Source organism: Dioszegia hungarica, assembly GCF_025882075.1.
Source record: "Dioszegia hungarica strain PDD-24b-2 chromosome Unknown MKK02contig_8, whole genome shotgun sequence".
Lineage (NCBI taxonomy): Eukaryota > Fungi > Basidiomycota > Tremellomycetes > Tremellales > Bulleribasidiaceae > Dioszegia > Dioszegia hungarica.
Genome location: NW_026515770.1, coordinates 2,147,011 through 2,164,563, shown reverse-complemented (window position 1 = coordinate 2,164,563; position 17,553 = coordinate 2,147,011). Strand labels below are relative to the sequence as shown.

The 17,553-nt window shown below is 57.3% G+C and overlaps 8 protein-coding genes across 8 annotated transcripts; 3 read left to right on the top strand and 5 right to left on the bottom strand.

Moving 5' to 3' along the window:
* Positions 1 to 1,058: 1,058 nt before the first annotated feature.
* MKK02DRAFT_44533 (putative Wos2 protein) lies at positions 1,059 to 2,405 on the bottom strand (the record flags this gene model as incomplete). The annotated part of the gene is made up of 8 exons (XM_053092975.1): positions 1,059 to 1,076; positions 1,131 to 1,307; positions 1,445 to 1,580; positions 1,641 to 1,678; positions 1,730 to 1,861; positions 1,924 to 1,993; positions 2,103 to 2,200; positions 2,334 to 2,405. The coding sequence occupies 8 exons, from the start codon at positions 2,403 to 2,405 to the stop codon at positions 1,059 to 1,061; spliced, it is 741 nt and encodes a 246-aa protein (XP_052945615.1).
* Positions 2,406 to 2,842: 437 nt separating this feature from the next.
* On the bottom strand, positions 2,843 to 4,119 carry MKK02DRAFT_25306 (galactose mutarotase-like domain-containing protein; the record flags this gene model as incomplete). The annotated part of the gene is made up of 7 exons (XM_053087018.1): positions 2,843 to 2,941; positions 3,010 to 3,073; positions 3,130 to 3,216; positions 3,277 to 3,692; positions 3,745 to 3,771; positions 3,836 to 3,926; positions 4,052 to 4,119. The coding sequence occupies 7 exons, from the start codon at positions 4,117 to 4,119 to the stop codon at positions 2,843 to 2,845; spliced, it is 852 nt and encodes a 283-aa protein (XP_052945614.1).
* A 300-nt stretch (positions 4,120 to 4,419) lies between these two features.
* On the top strand, positions 4,420 to 5,823 carry MKK02DRAFT_33172 (uncharacterized protein; the record flags this gene model as incomplete). The annotated part of the gene is made up of 3 exons (XM_053088665.1): positions 4,420 to 4,964; positions 5,016 to 5,718; positions 5,764 to 5,823. 3 exons carry the CDS (start codon positions 4,420 to 4,422, stop codon positions 5,821 to 5,823), a joined length of 1,308 nt encoding a protein of 435 aa, XP_052945613.1.
* A 583-nt stretch (positions 5,824 to 6,406) lies between these two features.
* MKK02DRAFT_36869 (putative Phosphogluconate dehydrogenase) lies at positions 6,407 to 8,586 on the top strand (the record flags this gene model as incomplete). The annotated part of the gene is made up of 11 exons (XM_053089511.1): positions 6,407 to 6,420; positions 6,594 to 6,627; positions 6,736 to 6,794; positions 6,841 to 6,884; positions 6,928 to 7,254; positions 7,302 to 7,358; positions 7,414 to 7,547; positions 7,596 to 7,891; positions 7,940 to 8,084; positions 8,136 to 8,306; positions 8,365 to 8,586. The coding sequence occupies 11 exons, from the start codon at positions 6,407 to 6,409 to the stop codon at positions 8,584 to 8,586; spliced, it is 1,503 nt and encodes a 500-aa protein (XP_052945612.1).
* Positions 8,587 to 9,038: 452 nt separating this feature from the next.
* MKK02DRAFT_24998 (uncharacterized protein) lies at positions 9,039 to 10,159 on the top strand (the record flags this gene model as incomplete). Its single annotated transcript, XM_053086968.1, has 4 exons — positions 9,039 to 9,217; positions 9,284 to 9,380; positions 9,445 to 9,562; positions 9,618 to 10,159. The coding sequence occupies 4 exons, from the start codon at positions 9,039 to 9,041 to the stop codon at positions 10,157 to 10,159; spliced, it is 936 nt and encodes a 311-aa protein (XP_052945611.1).
* A 221-nt stretch (positions 10,160 to 10,380) lies between these two features.
* On the bottom strand, positions 10,381 to 13,335 carry MKK02DRAFT_44528 (uncharacterized protein; the record flags this gene model as incomplete). The annotated part of the gene is made up of 8 exons (XM_053092973.1): positions 10,381 to 11,670; positions 11,729 to 12,074; positions 12,134 to 12,216; positions 12,274 to 12,301; positions 12,354 to 12,623; positions 12,688 to 12,824; positions 12,871 to 13,271; positions 13,320 to 13,335. The coding sequence occupies 8 exons, from the start codon at positions 13,333 to 13,335 to the stop codon at positions 10,381 to 10,383; spliced, it is 2,571 nt and encodes an 856-aa protein (XP_052945610.1).
* A 269-nt stretch (positions 13,336 to 13,604) lies between these two features.
* MKK02DRAFT_26336 (uncharacterized protein) lies at positions 13,605 to 14,785 on the bottom strand (the record flags this gene model as incomplete). Its single annotated transcript, XM_053087175.1, has 2 exons — positions 13,605 to 14,551; positions 14,602 to 14,785. The coding sequence occupies 2 exons, from the start codon at positions 14,783 to 14,785 to the stop codon at positions 13,605 to 13,607; spliced, it is 1,131 nt and encodes a 376-aa protein (XP_052945609.1).
* Positions 14,786 to 16,237: 1,452 nt separating this feature from the next.
* Positions 16,238 to 17,324, bottom strand: MKK02DRAFT_44526 (uncharacterized protein; the record flags this gene model as incomplete). Its single annotated transcript, XM_053092972.1, has 6 exons — positions 16,238 to 16,261; positions 16,311 to 16,366; positions 16,623 to 16,745; positions 16,900 to 16,997; positions 17,077 to 17,171; positions 17,232 to 17,324. The coding sequence occupies 6 exons, from the start codon at positions 17,322 to 17,324 to the stop codon at positions 16,238 to 16,240; spliced, it is 489 nt and encodes a 162-aa protein (XP_052945608.1).
* Positions 17,325 to 17,553: the final 229 nt, after the last annotated feature.

Genomic DNA, 17,553 nt, shown 5'->3' with positions numbered 1-17,553 from the left:
CCATGTCGCACAGGGAAGATGGTCCCACATCGACGCGGCGATGGAGTGCTCCGGAGGCAAGGGGACACGTCCAGTCTCCGGCCGCTCGTCAAGGCAGACTGGCTCCGGGCGGCAAAAGCGAGAGAGGAAAGCCCTCCCTGCTATTTGCTCGTCGGGAAGGGGTGTCTCTACGTGGATGTGGGCGACGAGGAGGAGTTTGGCGTTGGGAAAGAGGAGCGTTACACGCTGGGGTATTGGGGGTGTTGCGGAGACGAGACCCATATCCGAGGTCGCGAAGTCCGCCAAACGTGATCCGCCGCGTAATCTCGCAGTTCTCGAGGATTGTTCTGGCAGTTCTCGAGGATTGTTCTGGCAGTTCTCGAGAATTGTTCTATATCTGGTCCTTCCCCCATCCGCTATCCCGCTAGCCCCCCCGCTCCCGCCAGACGCTAGTGCGCTATTGACAGCGCGGAGGAGAGGATTGTACGCCGCGGAAAAGTCGAGGTGGATGTCGCGGTATAGGTAGGGGATCACGAGCGAGAGGAGCTTCCGGCGGGTCCAGCGAGGGCAGCGAGGGTTGCGAAGTGCTTGCGAGCAGCGAGGCTGAGCAGGACGCTGACGACTGTGTCTCCTGGGATGGTGTTGCTATTGGAGATCGAGGGGAGGCGAGCATAGAAGCAGAAGAGGCAGGTTCGGGGCGGAACTTGTACAGTACACCGGGCGAGAAATGAGTATAGGATGAGACCTGGAGGATCAGTCAACCCTTCCTTCGCGGCCGAGGCCAAGATTGCTCACGGTCAGACTGGCGCGGTCTCCTAAGTCGGCCACTCGCTCTTATATGATGACCTCGCTGTCGAGCAAAAATGATGGTACCTAAGTAGTGAAGCTGATCTGAGGAGTGGACGAGAAGGAGATGAAGTTATGCGCGGGCTCTCCGAGCTTCGAGACCGTTAGGGCTGACCGGATCAAGTACCGCCGACCCACCAAGCGAGTCACCATGCTCGCCATCGCGTGCCAAGCTACATCCACTTGATATGCATATCTCATGCTCGCCCTGATCATCATTTTAGAGATTAGGACTACTCTACGTCCTCGAGCTGGTCCGTCAGCTCCACTCTCAAATCTTCTTTCTGAGAGAATAGTGAACTCACGCTCAGCTCCTTCGCCTTGCCCTTACCCTTCCCCTCGACCTCCTCCTCATCGCCCTCGTCATCGTCGCCCTCGCTGTCGTCGTCTCCGTCGTCCATGCCGCCCATACCGGGCATACCTCCCATACCACCCATGCCGCCCATACCGCCGGCTCCGCCCATCTGAGCCATGAGTTTGGACTGGGTATCGTCAGCTTTCATTGCGATGAAGGTTGTGTGCGGGACAGGATAAGAAAGGGCTGAGAGCAGAGCGAAATAACACCAGTGGAAACAACCAGAAGCTCAGAGGGGGAGATAGTCCAAGAGGCCAGACTCACAAAGTCCATGCCGCCAGCCCCGCCAGCACCGCCCATGCCGCCCATCATGCTAGCCATGTCCATGCCGCCCATACCGCCCATGCCTGGGGGCATGCCACCGCCCATGCCGCCCATGGGGTCTTCCTGGCCTCCGAGACTGTATCGTCAGCTTCTACCCTGTCCAGCGTTCAACATGACACCGGGCCTAGAAACTCACTCTGGTGCCTCTCCGTCCTGCTCGTCCTCGTCGACCCACTACTTAGTCAGCATGAAACCTCATACTCAATAGCAGCAAATGAGACTCACCTTGGCAAAGTCAGTCTTGACCCAGTTACGGTTCGGCTTCTCCTTTGTGAGGCGGAGCCAGTACTCTGAGCTCATTTCCTTTTTGCGCAGAATCAGGACGATCGCGCGCGAGGTGGTGACCTTCTTAGTTTCCTGAAGATCAGTCAGTCCCACTTCTTGCTGCGAAGAGTCGACAAGGGCGGGAGGAGACTTACCTCGGGGATAATCTCGCCGTAAAGCTCAAGGTCGAACGCGTACTCCTTCTCGGGGAGACCCTTGGCGGGGCTGCAGGAGTCAGCACCTGCTATTGTCGAGTAGCTCTGACGGTGGGAATGAAGCAGGATAGGATAGATGGGGCGATACGCGCAGTATTGACCGAATAAACGATACTCACTTTCCAGCCTTCGCCCTGAACTTGATCTCAGTCGGGGTAATCTCGAGCGTCGGCTCGCCCTGCACGTCCGGAGCATGGATGGTGAAGTAGATGATGTTCTACTATATCAGCATCTCCCTATGGTTTCCCCTGTCCTATCGCTTCTCCCGTCCATCATCCCAACCTCAAGCACAAGCAGGTAAGCGAAGGGAATGCGGAGTTTGGAAAGCAATTCAGAAGGTCGAAATTTACCTTCTCCGGCTCGGTGGGGTTGCATCGCTCGGCGTAAGCCACTTCGGGGTGGGAAGGCTTGATTTCGGACATGATGCTGTAGTGTGTGTATTGGGAGTAGATGCTATAGTGAAGCTTTTGGTGCAATAGGGAGGCAGGTTGAGGGAAGTTTCAGTGAGAGCTTGCTGGCGCTGCAAGCAGGGAGAGGAATGTAAGCCACGTGGGGCGATGACGTTTTGCTGGAAGGTTCGATTTGGGCTAGAACACGAGCTGAGTCCACAGAGTGCGCTGCGAGGGGTACTCAGAACAGGCGCGTCCCAAGCCCCGCATTCTCGGTGTGGCAAGCACGACCGGAAGGATACCACTAAGCGGGAAGGGAGTGAGCTTGGGTCGAGCCTGTACTCAGAAACTGTGATACCCGTGGCACGCAGCTGGCCACTGGTTTCACTGCGTGTAGACGATATAGCTGAGCATCTTTGCATCTTCTTTGCCCGCCTGGTTTTGCGTCTTCTCTACAATCTAGCTCCGAGTCAAGCGATCGAGATGACCTGCTGCGCGAGGAACTCCTCTCCCGGCTTGAGAGTCTTGAACTCGTGAACGTATCCCGGCTCGACACAGACATAGCGGTCCTGGGGATCAGCTGCCGTTTCGCCCTTTTTGAAATGACGTGTCGCTGGGAACCAGCTGGGAGACTTACCCAACCGCCCTCCTCCATGTCTGGCATCGACCGACCGCCCTCTGAGGGGTTCCAGATGGTGCAGCTGGAGGGTCAGCTCATGGACAAGCCTAGGAGTAGGTCCAAGACTGCATAACTCACTCGACAAACTCGCGCCACCTAACGTTCAAGCCTGACCCGTCTCCGTTATCGACCTTGAGCTCCTTGGTCTTGAGATTCTGGTACACCCTAGACGACGTCAGCTACTCGTTCCTGTCCGAGAGTCGTGTTCTACGCCAGCTAGCTCACCTGTCAGTAGCCTTGTCCATGGCCAAATCCCCACCCTCCCACGTCTCCCGCTTGAAGTCCAACTCCTTGTCAATATACTCGGTCCCCTTGTCAAGCCCCACAATCTTGACCTTCTTCGCATCCGGAACAGCCAAGTAGCTGTGCAGTAGCGCCTGGAACTTGAAGTCCTCCGACTTGGACGTGTTAACAATGTGGAGATCCGTCGACAGCTGGTGCTTCGCCAGCGTGACGACGTAGGACAGGCGGTAATCGTGCTTGAACTCTGCTGGGGGCGGGCCAGAGAGCAGACGGACGGAGACGCCTTCGGAACGGTCCATGACGACGTGGTCGAGCGTCCAGGTGAGGGTACGGGCGAAGCCGTGCTGCTTGAGCGCGGCGTACTCTGGGGGAGAGGAGGGTGGGGCGCTGAAGATGGGCTGGGGGTCAGCATGAGGCGCAGATAGCTTGATGAGAGGCAGAGAGACTGACGAAGCAGATTGGGATACCACCTCGGATCTTATTTGTCAGCTAGGGCCAGTATCTAGCAAAAGACTGGGAGTGATGCGATGCCTAGACGTACTGGCTTGCTACCATCCATGACAGCTTTGGAGCTCAAGAACAAGCGCTCCTTGCCGTCAACCTGCCAAGAGGTAATGTGAGCGCCATACCAGCTACGACGGTCAGTACTCTGGCAGACTATCGTCCAGCTCATCATCTCTGGTGCTGCTGGAGCTCAAGAAGGCGACTTGCTAGATCTCGGCGCGGGCACCCTTGGTTGTCAGCTCAACCCTCAGACCGATGATTGACGGGACGTACCGACTCGGTCGTGATCACGAGCGACTTTTCGTTCTTCTCGATGGGCATGTTGATGGATTTAGATGTGAGTTGTAGTGTGTAAGTGAGAGGAAGTACTTGAGTAAGCTGTAGATGATGTACTGTACCTTAGGAACGTTGCCCCAGAGCGAGATCGATGCCCATGACGCAGGTATGTGATGTGGGGTCTCCATGCCTCGTTAAACGGGGGTAGCTTTTAGATATTTGGCCTTTCAAAACATCCTTGTCGCCACCTCATGCTTTTTTGGGGTGGCCTATCATATCACTTGCCCATATACACCACATCACCATCTACAACCTCCACTACACAGGTCCACCCAACCATCCACCATGGACAATTACATCCTAGACGACTTTCACTCAGATCATCATGAGCTACAACTCTCAGCAGCAGACATCGACGCTATTGGATCCGAGTTCCCCTCGCCCGTCAGGGAACATATTCCACTTGCGGAGGAACATCAGCTCCATCTTGATCCTCAGCTACAGCAAGAGGAGCAACAGCTCCAACAGCAACAGCATGAGGAGCAACATCATATGGACGAGCACGGACAAGGCGTCGAGCAAGAGCACGGGCAAGAGTACGGACACTCCGAAGTCGTCATGCAGGAGGATGAGGAGGGGGAGTTCTTGCCTGATCCACATCAAGATCAGCAGGAGCAGGAGGACAATATGCATGAGGAGGGAACGGGACAGGAGGGGGCGAGTCTGATGGATGGGGAGATGAGGGAAATGTGGATGCCAGGTGGGGACGAGGCGGGTCCGTCTTCAAGGCGGAAATCGTCGGGATTGACGTCGGAGGAAAAGAAGAGGCGGATGAAGGATAATAATCGGAAGGCGGCGGAGAGGAGCAGGGCTAAGAAGAGGCAAACATTGTGAGCTCTTTGTATACTCTTGGGAAGATTAGACACAGCTGACAAGAGAAGAGATAGCACAGAGCAGCAAGTCACAGCCCTGAGGAAAGAGAATGAACGACTTCGCGCCCGGCTTACGGCCCTCCAATCCAACCCCGGCGCGATCGACAACTACCCTGAACCTACCCCTGGTCTCCTCCTTCCCCGTCCACCTGTCCCCGCTCCTATTCTCGACCCAGAAGACATAGGCATCGACCGCGCATACACGCTCAAACTCGGGTACGAGCTTCTCCAAGCCAAATCTGCGCTGCTGGAGAAGCAGATCGAGTTGGAGGGGATCCGCGGTACCCCGTCGCCTGAGGAGGTCATTCTGGTCCGTCGGCAATTGGTAGAGAAGTATGCGAGTATGAGCGTCTTGCGAGCTCAGGAGGCGGCGATGACTTCTGTCCTGGGGTTGTTGAAGGGGGAGACGACCGAGTTGGGGGTGAGAAGAGCGGCGATTGAAGGGGAGGTCGCGAAGCGCGGAGGGCCATTGGGTGCCGCGGCGTCAGGGAGCGGAGGCGATGGGCATGCGGTGGAGGTAGAAGAAGCAGGAGAGGAGGATAGAACGCAAGAGGAGGAAGCGGCGTCTCATACGCAGGTGTTGGCGCAGGCGGTGAGGGATGTGGCTATGGGCGAGGCGAGGCATCTGGGGGCGGAGCATGAAGGGGAAGGAACAGGAGAGAAGGATGTGTATGATATCCAGCCATACATCGAGCAGGCGGTCAAGGAATGGGTGAGTATTCAGCTTGATCAGGGGTCAAGCAAGCTGATGATGAAGCACGAGCACCAGGACATTGATCAGCTGGGAAGAATAGATATCGATGGGAACCCTATATGACCTCGGCGGCAGTATGGGGAGATCGGTACGAGGGTAGCGGGAGATTGTATAGCTAGACGAGCCGTTGTATATGTACTCAACTAGGCATCGCTCAGAGGTGTCCTCCATGATCCCCTTACAGCCTTGCGCTGACCCACTTGCGATGCCGCAACACCCAAGACAGAATTCCTCATCCGGACCGTCGGACCGGCTTCCCGGACGGCGGCGACTTTTTCAGCGCTCTTGAGTTTTCTGGAAGCTCAGAGATGCCCCAGCCCTCCCCCTCCCTAGCAGCACATTCAGTCATGTACCGAGCAGACTCCGAGCATATAGCGAGCAGACAACTCATGTAGAGCCCCCTCCCTTTTCCTCTACCCAATTACGCCGTGAAATGCCACATTTAGCCGCGTAATAGGTATTAGCGGGATCAAAATTGGCTGACCGGCCGAATTCAGGGTTCTTGCTTTGGCTGGCTGCGTTTCGTATCCCCCCCAGCCCAGCCATATCCACCTTGCTGACTTTCTCTCTTCTACCTTTTCTTCAAAAGCTCTATAGCATCCCTCTTATCCCGACACTCCTACATACACCCACTACACGTACCAAGATGTCTTCCGAACTGTGAGTCTTGTGATCCGAGGTTAGGGAAAGAGGGCAGGGGGCAGGAATGTCGATGACGAGGGAAGACGGGTCCCATCGTTCGACTGCCGTGCACGAGCATTTGCAGCAGGAGCGCCGTCGGACCCCATAGATATACGATCAGCAACTTGAAGAGCGCTTCGCTGACCCTGCAGCGCTGATGTCGGTCTTATCGGTCTCGCCGTCATGGTATGCTACTCACCGAAGTCTTGACGACCACCCAAAGGACATCGCTGACACGTTCCTCTTCTTCTCGATTCGTCTCTAATCTCTACCTCTTGCGATTTAAACAAATAGGGCCAGAACTTGATCCTCAACATGAACGACAAGGGCTTCAAGGTCTGCGCTTACAACCGGTATGTCTCTCTACCTAAGATCGAGGAGGACCGAGCTGATTGACAGAACCACCTCCAAGGTCGACGCCTTCTTGGCGAACGAGGCCAAGGGTGAGCTGACCGATTTCACGATGAAGGCACATCTGACATTCAGGCACCAACATCATTGGCGCCCACTCGGTCGAGGAGCTCTGCTCCAAGCTCAAGTCTCCCCGTCGTATCATCCTCCTCGTCAAGGCCGGCCAGGCCGTCGACGACTTCATCTCCCAGCTCGAGCCCCACCTCGAGAAGGGTGACATCGTCATTGACGGTGGTAACTCGCACTACCCCGACTCTATCCGCCGAACCAAGGAGCTCGAGGCCAAGGGCCTGCTTTTCGTCGGTTCCGGTGTGTCCGGTGGTGAGGAGGGCGCGAGGAACGGGCCCAGTTTGATGCCCGGTGGTTCGGACGCCGCTTGGCCCCACATCAAGGAAATCTTCCGTGAGTCTAGATCAGAAAAGGGCAAGGAGATGAGCTGATTTCGGCAGAGAAGACCGCTGCTCAGGCCGAGGGCGAGCCGTGCTGCGACTGGGTCGGTCAGACCGGTTAGTCTGCTCGCACCCGAGCTTTCGACGGTTGACGCTAAAAGCTGACCCTCAGGTTCCGGCCACTACGTCAAGATGGTGCACAACGGTATTGAGTACGGAGACATGCAGCTCATCGCTGAGGCCTACGACATCCTTAAGAGGGGTCTTGGCTGCGACGAGAAGGAGATCGGTGACATCTTCGAGAAGGTGAGCTAGATCTTGCGCAGTCGTGGCAGCACAAGCTTACAAGTCTAGTGGAACGAGGGTGTCCTCGACTCTTTCCTCATCCAGATCACCCGTGACATTCTCCGCTTCAACGACGACGACGGAAAGCCGATGGTCTCCAAGATCCTCGACGCCGCTGGACAGAAGGGTACCGGAAAGTGGACCGCCATTGACGCCCTCGACTACGGAATGCCCGTCACGCTTATCGGCGAGGCTGTGTTCGCCCGGTGCCTCTCGTCCCTCAAGGAGGAGCGTGTCCGCGCTAGCAAGTTGATCCAGGCTCCTGCTCGTGAGGAGTTCAAGGGCGACAAGCAACAGTTCATTGAGTAGGTTTCAACGGATCAAACGGTATGAATTGCAAGCTGACATACCAGCGACCTTGAGCAGGCTCTTTACGCCTCCAAGATCATCTCGTACGCCCAGGGCTTCATGCTCATGCGTGAGGCTGCCAAGGTCAACAACTGGAAGCTCAACAACTCTGGTATCGCGGCCATGTGGCGTGGTGGATGCATCATCAAGGTAAACTGAGGAGTCCCCTTGAGTCGAGTGCTCTTTAGCTGACATCAATAGTCGGTCTTCCTTTCCGACATCACCTCGGCCTACCGTGAGAACCCCGACCTCGAGAACTTGCTTCTCAGCCCCTTCTTCCTCAAGGCCATCGCCAAGGCCCAGCCCGGATGGAGGCGCGTGGTTGCCCAGTCTACTCTCTGGGGTATCCCCATCTCGGCCCACACCACTGCGGTGAGTTTCCCCGCTCTCCAGGATTGGCGCGAAATGAAGATTCGAGCTGACATATCAGCTGTCCTTCTTCGACGGCTACAGGACCGAGACCCTCCCCGCCAACCTCATCCAGGCCCAGCGTGACTACTTCGGCGCCCACACCTTCCGTGTCCGCCCCGGAATGGAGAACGAGCGTCTCCAGGCCGGCCAGGACATCCACATCAAGTGGACCGCGACTTCGGGTAACGTAAGTTTCTGTGGTCATTGGGATCGGCTATGCAGGGACAAGAAGCTGACATAAAAAGGTCTCGTCGTCTACCTACAACGCTTAAAGTGGGATGTTGCGTGTCGAGAAGAGCAGGAAGTAGAGCTTGGAAATGATAGCCTGGAAACACATGCAGCTTGTGCTTGACTAGCTGTCTGTTGCCCTCTGTGTAGCGGTGCAATATGCAGGACCTCTCCAGGTCCGAAAAACCCTACTCAACATACTGCCTGCGCATCACCGCTACCCCGTCAAAGCTTCCAATGTGATAGGTCGGAGGTTGTGGTCAGCTGCCCGTAGTGGTGACGTCATCCTTTCACCTCCACCTCCGCCGCCGCGCCCCTCCGCTACACTATATTTTAATGCAGGGGCAAGAACAGTAAGCCCGCCACCTTATTGCCTATATACAAGCCAACCCCATCCAATCATCGTCTACATTCACATCCCCATCTCGAATTCATCCCAATACAATCGAAGTCCCTTCATCAAAGATGTCCACCACATCGCTGCTCCAAACAGCACTCCAAAATCTCAAAGTCTCACAACAGGCTCGCGACCCCTCGCTTACCCCTTCCACCCTCTCGGTCCCCTCGTCCCCGCGCCGGCACCCGCGCGCGCTTTCTCAGACCGGGTCGGAAGGGACGACGACGCCCGAGTTTTCGAGCGACGAGTATTCTGACGAGGATGCGGCGGATGCGACCGATGGTGTAAGGGGTCGGAAAGGAGATGCTGGGAGGGAAATGATTTCGGTAGGGAAAGGGACGAGACCGGGGACGCCGGTTGGTGCCAAGGGGATGGTACTAGGCCAGCGAGTGGGGAAAGTCAAGGATCCCGTAAGTCTTCTTCATTAAGGGAGAAGCCAACAGGGAAGGGAGACCTTTGGCTGACTCTGAATAGTTACGCACGTTGCCTACTCATCTGGCTGTACGGGTGTTCTTGTCACTCGACGTGAGGAGTCTTGCGCGGTGTGATAGAGTGTGTAAGCGATGGCACAAGTCGTCCACGCTCAACTACGGTATGTACCCCTTGAAACCCATCATGACACAGGACAACGCTGACGAGGGCTCCAGTCTGGTTCCTCCAGAACCGCGCCCTCACGCTCCCCCTCTCCGCCATCCAGACCGCAGCAGGCAAAGTCCGGAAGACCGGCTCAGACACTCCTGAGTTCTTCGACCCATACGACAAGACCCCTCGTCTCGCCTCTCTCCCTCGCCCGCCTATCCCATCCTCCCCCGTCCCCCAATGGAGCAAGGCGGAATCCAAGCGCGCCTGGAAATCCACCTTCCGGACCACCCTCAAGCGTTCCGATCCCAATGCGGAGGAAGAGATCGATCCGCTCCGTGTGGATATTGCGAGTCTGCATACCTCGGGAATAAGCACGCCGACGGGTAACGGTCATGCGCACGCGGGCGCGGGATCAGGGGGGGCGGCGAGGTGGGCCCCGGCTGAAGGGGAGGGGATGACGAGCACGGAGCGGAAGGTCGCTGCGAGGGAGCAGTATAGGGCGCTTGGGGGCAGGAAGGCGAGGGGGAAGAGAGGGATGGGAGGGGAGATGGGCGGGAAGGACAGGGGAGGGGCGGTGGAGGATGGCAGGTTTGACGCCCCATGGTAGCGCAATTCCAGGAGTACATCGCTCGGACTGGACTTGAGGAGATTCTCCATTTGACTCGACGCTATGTACACCATATAATGTTGGTAGGGACCCCTATATACAACTGTCTGCTATGTACAACCCGAAGATTCCTTCCGAATGTCCGCTATACTGTACAAAAACTCAACCCCACTTGCCCGCCCTGCCCTAGCGTCCACTCACTGCCGCTGCTACCCTGTCGTTCAAGCACCATCCCTTTCCGCCTTCGCCGCCAACAAAGCCTGAATATGTGGCGCATTTACCGCGTATTTGGGTGCAAGGGGAGGAGCGGACTTTCGCCCTCGACGATCCGGATCAATCGTTTCGACCTTGACACGTGCCGTTACGACGGGAGGAGTAGCGGTACGTGAAGCGACCGATGTGGGGGTGGTTTCGGCCGCTGAGGTGGGACGACCGTTCGGTTGTGATTCCTGCTCCACCTTGACGTTGGCGACTTGGCCCGATGGCTTGACGCATGTAACGGAGTGTCCGTTCAGCTGCGTTCCCCGCTCCACCTTGATGTCGAGCTTCGGTAACTTGGTAATGGGCGACAGTTGCGAGGTGTGCGAGGGATAATTGGGGATCGAGCGAGGGAGGATGGCTCTCGACGTCGCAGCGGAAAGTGAGACCGAAGGACGCGATACGGCCGGTGCCCTTCTGGTCGGAGACTCCTTCTTCACCTCGACCTTCGATACCTCCTGCCTGGAGACCGCAGCTGGCTCTGCCTTCTTGGGAACCGTCGCCATCTGTAGTACGACCGGTGCCGTTCTGGTCGGTGGCTCCTTCTTCGCCTCGACCTTCTTCACCTCCTTCCTCGCTGCCGGCAGCTCTGCCATCTTGGCCGGCACCGCCACAACCTCCACCTTCGTCCCCACGCCCCTATCCTCCTCTTCCACTTTCACCTCCGCCAACATTTCGACATCTTGGGATTCGCTCGTCGGTGAGCTCTCCCGCATCCGCCTCCTCTTGTTCCTCCCCCTATTCTCCTCGTCCGTGCTGTACCCGTCCATGTCCCCATCCCATCCGCGGCCCGCCTGTCCGCCGATCGCAGCTGACATCCCGCCCCCTATCCCACCAGCACGCCACAGCTGGTCCGTTGTATGTGCACTCCTTGTGCCCCCACCACCCCCTAGTGGCCCGCCTTGACCGACCCCCATACCATCCAAACCGGGGAGATAATCATCCCTCTCCGAACCGCCCATCTCCACCAAGAGCTCCCTCGCCAGGTCCACCCCTGCCGCCTGCAGCTGCCGCATCTCACTCAGCCAGGCAGAGCCGAATTGCGGCTTGCTGGAGAAGTACGTGTCCCGCTCGAGAATCATACGGTCGTACGTTCCCTCGCCGACGTGGTCCGCCAGCAAGGAAGGGAGGAGGAAGTAGTCGAGCCCTTTGGTTTGGGGCACGAGGGTGTTGGGTGAGATATTGTTAGGTCGGAATAGACGGACAAGGGCCTGGAGTTCGGGCAAGGGGGAGTGTCGGGCAATGGGGCATTGCTGAGGATCAGCTGGGTCTCGCTCCAGCGGAGACGCGGCGATAGAGGTGACAGCTCACGATATTAAAAGGCCAGTCTCCTTCCCCGATCGCCGCGCTCGTGAGCGTCCGTACGAACGCCTCTCGCTCCAATACCCAACTCGCAGACTTCACTTCCACCATGTTCACATGTACGACCCGCTTGCCCTTGTTCCAGACCCGGTCACCCTGGGCGTTGAAGGTCCGACAGGCTTCGCATTTTGCCCACCGCTCGCACGCGTGGAAGCGGGTGGCGGAGGGGTCGGTGGTCGTGCAGGCGGACAGGAAGGGGTCGGACCGGACCGCGGAGTAGATACTGTTCTTGTACCGGTCGACGTGGACCTGAGTATCAAAGTGCCGGGCGACCTCTTTCACGACATCTTCCCAGCTATGACGGTCAGCTGTACCGTCCAGGACCTCCTCATGTATCCAGAGGTGGGAGCTTACCCAAAGCACCAGACGTTGAGGAAGAACACTGTATCAGGCGGATACAGGCTCATTTGCTGCAGGAGATCTTGCAGAGCTTCTTCCTGCCTGATCAGCTACCGGTTCCAATGAGGTCAAGGGCCCTGCGCCGATTAGCTGACCTTATCCGGCATATCCCCTGTTCCCAGACTGTTTGATCAGCTCTGGCACGGCGAGCATTACCGCGCGATACAAAACTCACAACGCGCTGGTATCGAGGTATATTCGGTCCAACACTCTCCGTCCACTCCCCTTCCGCACCTGCTCCGGCCCCGACTCAAGAGCTTTCCCCTTCCCTTTCGGGTCCTCTTCCACCTTGACGCGGGTGCTTGGACCGGGAGCAGAGAAGCTTGAGGTCGGGGCGATGAACTGCTGAATGGCTGGATTGCGCATCAGGGTGCGCATGAAGAGCTTATCTGCCCGGATATCGCCAGTATGCAGGACAGCCTTCGTAGGGGAGGTTATAAGAAACCTGAGAGATCAGCTTCCAGTAGCCATCATTCGGTGATGCTGGACAGAGGTGAAGTGGGACTCACATTGTCGATCCAGGACAATGGTTCGCGTCGAGTAAGGTGATAGTCACAATGATTGTTTTCCCAGCTTCATCGCATCCGAGATCATACTGCCTAGGGTCATCGAAAGGCACAGCCTCCTGCAGACAGTCAGATTGGGCCTGGGCTCAGGCATACCCCGCCCAGAGATGCTTCGAGCAGACTCACAATCTGGTCCACTACGCGCTCGCGCTCCCTCTTCCCCTCCCCGACCTTCTCCCGCCTAGGCGCCAACTTGTCATACTTTCGCCTGATGACCTCTCTCGTACCGTCCACCATGAATCCCCGCTCTTTCTCCGCTTCAAGACGAAGAAGCATACGCTTCGTATCTGGTGAGCAGACGATACGACCTGTGAAGGAGTTGGAAAGGCCGAGGAGGTGGTCCGAGTGGACATGGGTCAGGAGATTCATTTGTGCTGTTGGGGCAGCGTAGGTCCCGATTGGGGACGAAGAAGAGGTTCCGGGAGAGGAGGAGGCGGAGGGAAGATGGGGCAGTTGGTATGGTTCATTCGGGCGGGGAGAGGTGAAGCAGTCAACGCGAATTTGGGGGAATTCGAGGAGGTGCCCATCTGGTTTATGTCAGCTGGAAGCCCATCACTCTGAGCCGCTTAGCTCACTGTATATCCCCGCCATGGCGTTGACGAGCCAGCGCCGTTACCAAGGTGGCAAGTATACGAGGTGCGAATCGAAGTTGATGTAGAAACGCAAAGTGAAACGCGACCGAGCGCGAAGGTGGACTTTGCGAGTGGAGGTTTGGTCATCAGACGTCAAGGTGACTGGACTCCTCTGCAGCTTATAGCGATGGTTGGTGGTGGCATGAGAAGCATTATACATCTATGGAAACAACAAGCAAGATCGTTACTGTATCAACTCGTCTACTGATGACTACTCAGATACCCTCCTCAAAATGATGACTGCGCAATCCTCTCCCTCGAGTTTGACCTCTTGGGCACCTCGACCGCCTCCTCCTCTACACTCTCCATACTGCCTCGCCTGGACCGCTCGCTCTCCCAGCTGGCCTCGCGCTCCCTGCCTAGCCTCCTCTGCCTGAGAGTGTAGACCACATACTCCTCCTTCTCTTTTGCGATTCTGATGGCCGCCTGGGATGGAGCGAAAAGTGGCCGTGCGGCAGGTACAGCTGACTGGCGCGAGACGGAGGGAAGTGCGAGGGGGTAGAGGGAGAGCACGCCGTCCTTGTCCATCCAGCCCTGAACGGGAGCTAGGGAGCCGCCGGGGGTGCGTGGGGTAGTGGCAGACATGCGGGTGGATGTGCGGGAGAGGGAGAGTTCCGAGGGTGTCACGATGTGTTCCGCGGACAGGGACGAGTCGGTCCGACATTCCAAGGAGGAGACGGACTGCCGGCGAGAACGGGGTGCGAGAGACGCCTCGTCCGAGTCTTTGTGGATGCACATGTCGCATACGCGCTCCTTGACGAGGTTGTGGTCCGCGTCGTAAAGCAAAGCTTTGTTGTTGGAGTGGGAGGAGCAGAAGAGGAGACCGCATTTGCGACAGTGGTGCCGCCGGGGGCCGAGGGAGAAGTAGGATGCGGAAGGGGAGAAGATGGTGCTGCAGAAGGGCTGGCTGCAGAGGGCAGAGGAACAGTCGGGCTGCCACCGCTCCCGGGGGATCACGTGACCAATGGACCCGTCCCGAACAGCGACTAGGTTGGCGGATGTGCACCGCTCCGTGTCGAACTTGGGGTGAGCGACATCGTTCGACATGGAGGATGTGGGGTCCTGGTTGAGGTATGCCATGCCTGAGGAGGTGGAGGCGATGGGCTGTTGGAGGTGGAAGGATGGGGAGGGAAGGGCAGATGAGTAGAGGGATGGAAGATCAGAGTGGGAACCAGCTGGTGGATCAGCCAAAGTGTTCCCATCACGATTGAACGTAGCAACTTACAGTTGGCTCTGCTCCTGGACCTGCCGGTGGGGATGAACGTCTCGGGCAGATGCCTCGATTCGTGTGTCTCGAGATGGAGACGCTGGGCGAGGATTTGGCTGTCGGTGGGTGACTGGGGCTGTGGGGGGAGGCTAACAGGACGATGTCTCTGCAGCAGAGAAGAGTCAGACGAGGTGTGAGACATGGCGGAGGGCGGGGGGCGGGTTGGGATAGGCGATGTACGCTAAGTTGGGGCGTTGGGATGGTGTGTGTTTTTGTTTTTGTACTGTGGCAACGGTCGTGTGATGCAAAGTACAAGTTGATACAGTCGAGATAGAATGAGAAATGTGGCGATGGGACTGATGGGGGGGCTGTCTACCTTATGTATAGTACTCCACTGGCTAGGCCGGTATTGGTCGGACGAGCAAGACGAGTGATCCGGGGAGAAAGAGGGGAGGGATGGACCAACACACCCACGCTCTACACTTGATCTAAGCCCACACGAGATTCAGTTAACCTTCCCTTACCGTACCGCCGGGGCCTGATTCTCTCAATCTCCGAGAGGAGCACGCACCACACAGCTGCATCTAACCTGAAACAATCCCTGACCCTCTGGTCTCCGAAACCCTGACATCCCTCCCCGCCCTAAGCTAACTCCGGAGACTTCGGATATCAACTCCGCCTTTCTCCCGAGCAGTTTTGCCCCCGATCTCCTCTTCCGTAACAAGGTCTGGCCCATTCCCGCAAGATACGCTTACGGCGTCCTGCTGACAGCAGCGGGTGACAAGATCTCAAGCAAGATCACATCGCTGCAGTCAGTCAGCTGGTGGCTGGGAAGCGTAGAGTGACCACAGCGCAGGTCGCCAAGCCATCTGCTGACCCGACGTCCAGGCTCTCGTCGCGCTTGCCCAGCTCTCTCAGCGCGTCAGCCACTCCACTCCGTGCCGCTGAAGCGAATTCTGAGTACAGTTTGGCTGAGCGGCAGTGGGCGCTTGGATCTCCTCCCCCTCAAACCCAATCTATGCGAAAGGTACACTCCACACACATGCGCTAGGGTACCCCGCACACATCGTACCGGTACTAACTCAGTTCGGAGATGTTCCAGAGGCGGCGCCGAGGCGTCCTCTTTGCCCGTAGCCAAAGTCCGCAGTCGGCTTTGCTCGGAGACAAGGTATCGGTAACTCTTCCCGAAGACTAAGATCTGAAAAGCCAGGTGGAGGCGGTCTCCTAGCGCGTCTGAAACACCTCGCCTGACGGTTACTGTTTGATCCGACTGCAAGCGAGACGCGCGAGGACAGACTAGTCTCCCGCGACCCAGGATGTGCGCAGTACGGCCGTCTCGATTTGTCTGGGTTTTTGCATGCAGACGAGGCGATGTTACTGACACAGCCCGCGACTGCCCAGCGACGGGCGGGAGAGCCGATGATCGACGTTACTCGCTTATATACTTTGGATCCGGTAACGTGAGCAGGGTCGCAGATTCCAGCACTTTTTGGTCGCGGCACAAGCGAAACCCTCGATCGGCGACGTAAACTTGAGTTACCAAAACTATGGCACATGCACACCTGCCGCAGTTGCCCTGCCTCGAGGTCCCATACGAACGCGAAGTCTTTTCATCACTACACGGCCCACTCGGCTGATGTGCCTCCTAGACATACTATCCTCTCCGCTTGACAAATGTCTACCATCAGTCCCGTACCCACCGCTCACACCCGCGCGGAGGCACTCACCTCGAGATCTGTCAAAGTCGCCACCGCTAACACCCATTTGCGCTGATAGTCTGTCACTGATGCATCAGCTCAAGGCCTATCGGCAAGTCTTTCCGGACCTCCAAACGAGGCCAGTCCCTCCCATCGTCACGCCAAGCAGCTTGCGTCATGATTTGTCTGACGAAGGGAGCATGTACCCTCAATTACGCTTATGAGCGGGTATACACTTTAAGCCTACTGATCCCCACCATCCCTATCCGCACTCCTTCTCCTCCACTTCCGCATTGTCCAGGCGGAGGGCCAAAACCCAGGCAAACGGTGATGACGACTTACCCAGTGCAAACTCGGTACCTTTTGATCGAAAGAACTCCTCTAATTCCTCCAGTGGCGTATCGGGCGTAATGACGGTGTAGGGATGCGATTTGGAAGCGAGAGGGAAGTGCGTTGTGTGGCGGTCTGCGGAAGTATCAGCTGCGACTCCGCGTCACTGTCATGAGGCCCCGGGTCGATCTTTGTTGGGTCCAGGCACAGACCGGAGCGCGGAGAGAGGTCCGCTCGATCGCACAGCGGAAATGTACATCCGCCTGGGGGCGGGCAAGATGGGGCTTACAGAGTTGATCATCGTCCCGAGCTTCCCCTCGCTTGTACTTCTCCTTCAGTGATGGTACGTTGAGATAGCCGATGGGTTTTCGGCGGTCGCTTAGCACTCTACACATTGTCAGCCATGGTTGATGACGGAGCGGACATAGCCGGACCGAGTTGAACGAGGGGGATCGATGAAGCTCACGGTAGTTGATCAAACTCCCTCTCATATGCAGCTTCCAGTGCAGCCGCTAGGGGAGCTTCATGAGGCAGGCAGAAAGCAGGCGGCAGTTGCAGGTCCTGGCCCATCAGCTCGTGGGATGAGGTACTTGAAGGGGAGAGCGGGAAGGGAGGACTTACGTCTACCACCGCGCCTCGATACTTGGCTCCTGGCGGAGGAGCAACGGTCGAGCTGCCTGGCGTCGGCGTAGTATCCTTGTCAGATAGCGGCATGGTACGGTGTTGAGTATGGTGAGGAAGCGAGCCAAGTAGCTTCAAGTCAATGAGGAATGCGGTGGTGGACGCGCTCGGACCCGGATCTTGGTCCAAGCAATTCACTTTCCCACGGTCGGCATTCCTCACTTGTCGGCTGTGACGAGAGCCGGAAAGGCTCAGCATTCCTCGTCCACGCTCCACCTTCACCATGACATTCAGCTCTGTGCTGACTGTATCTCAGCCGGCC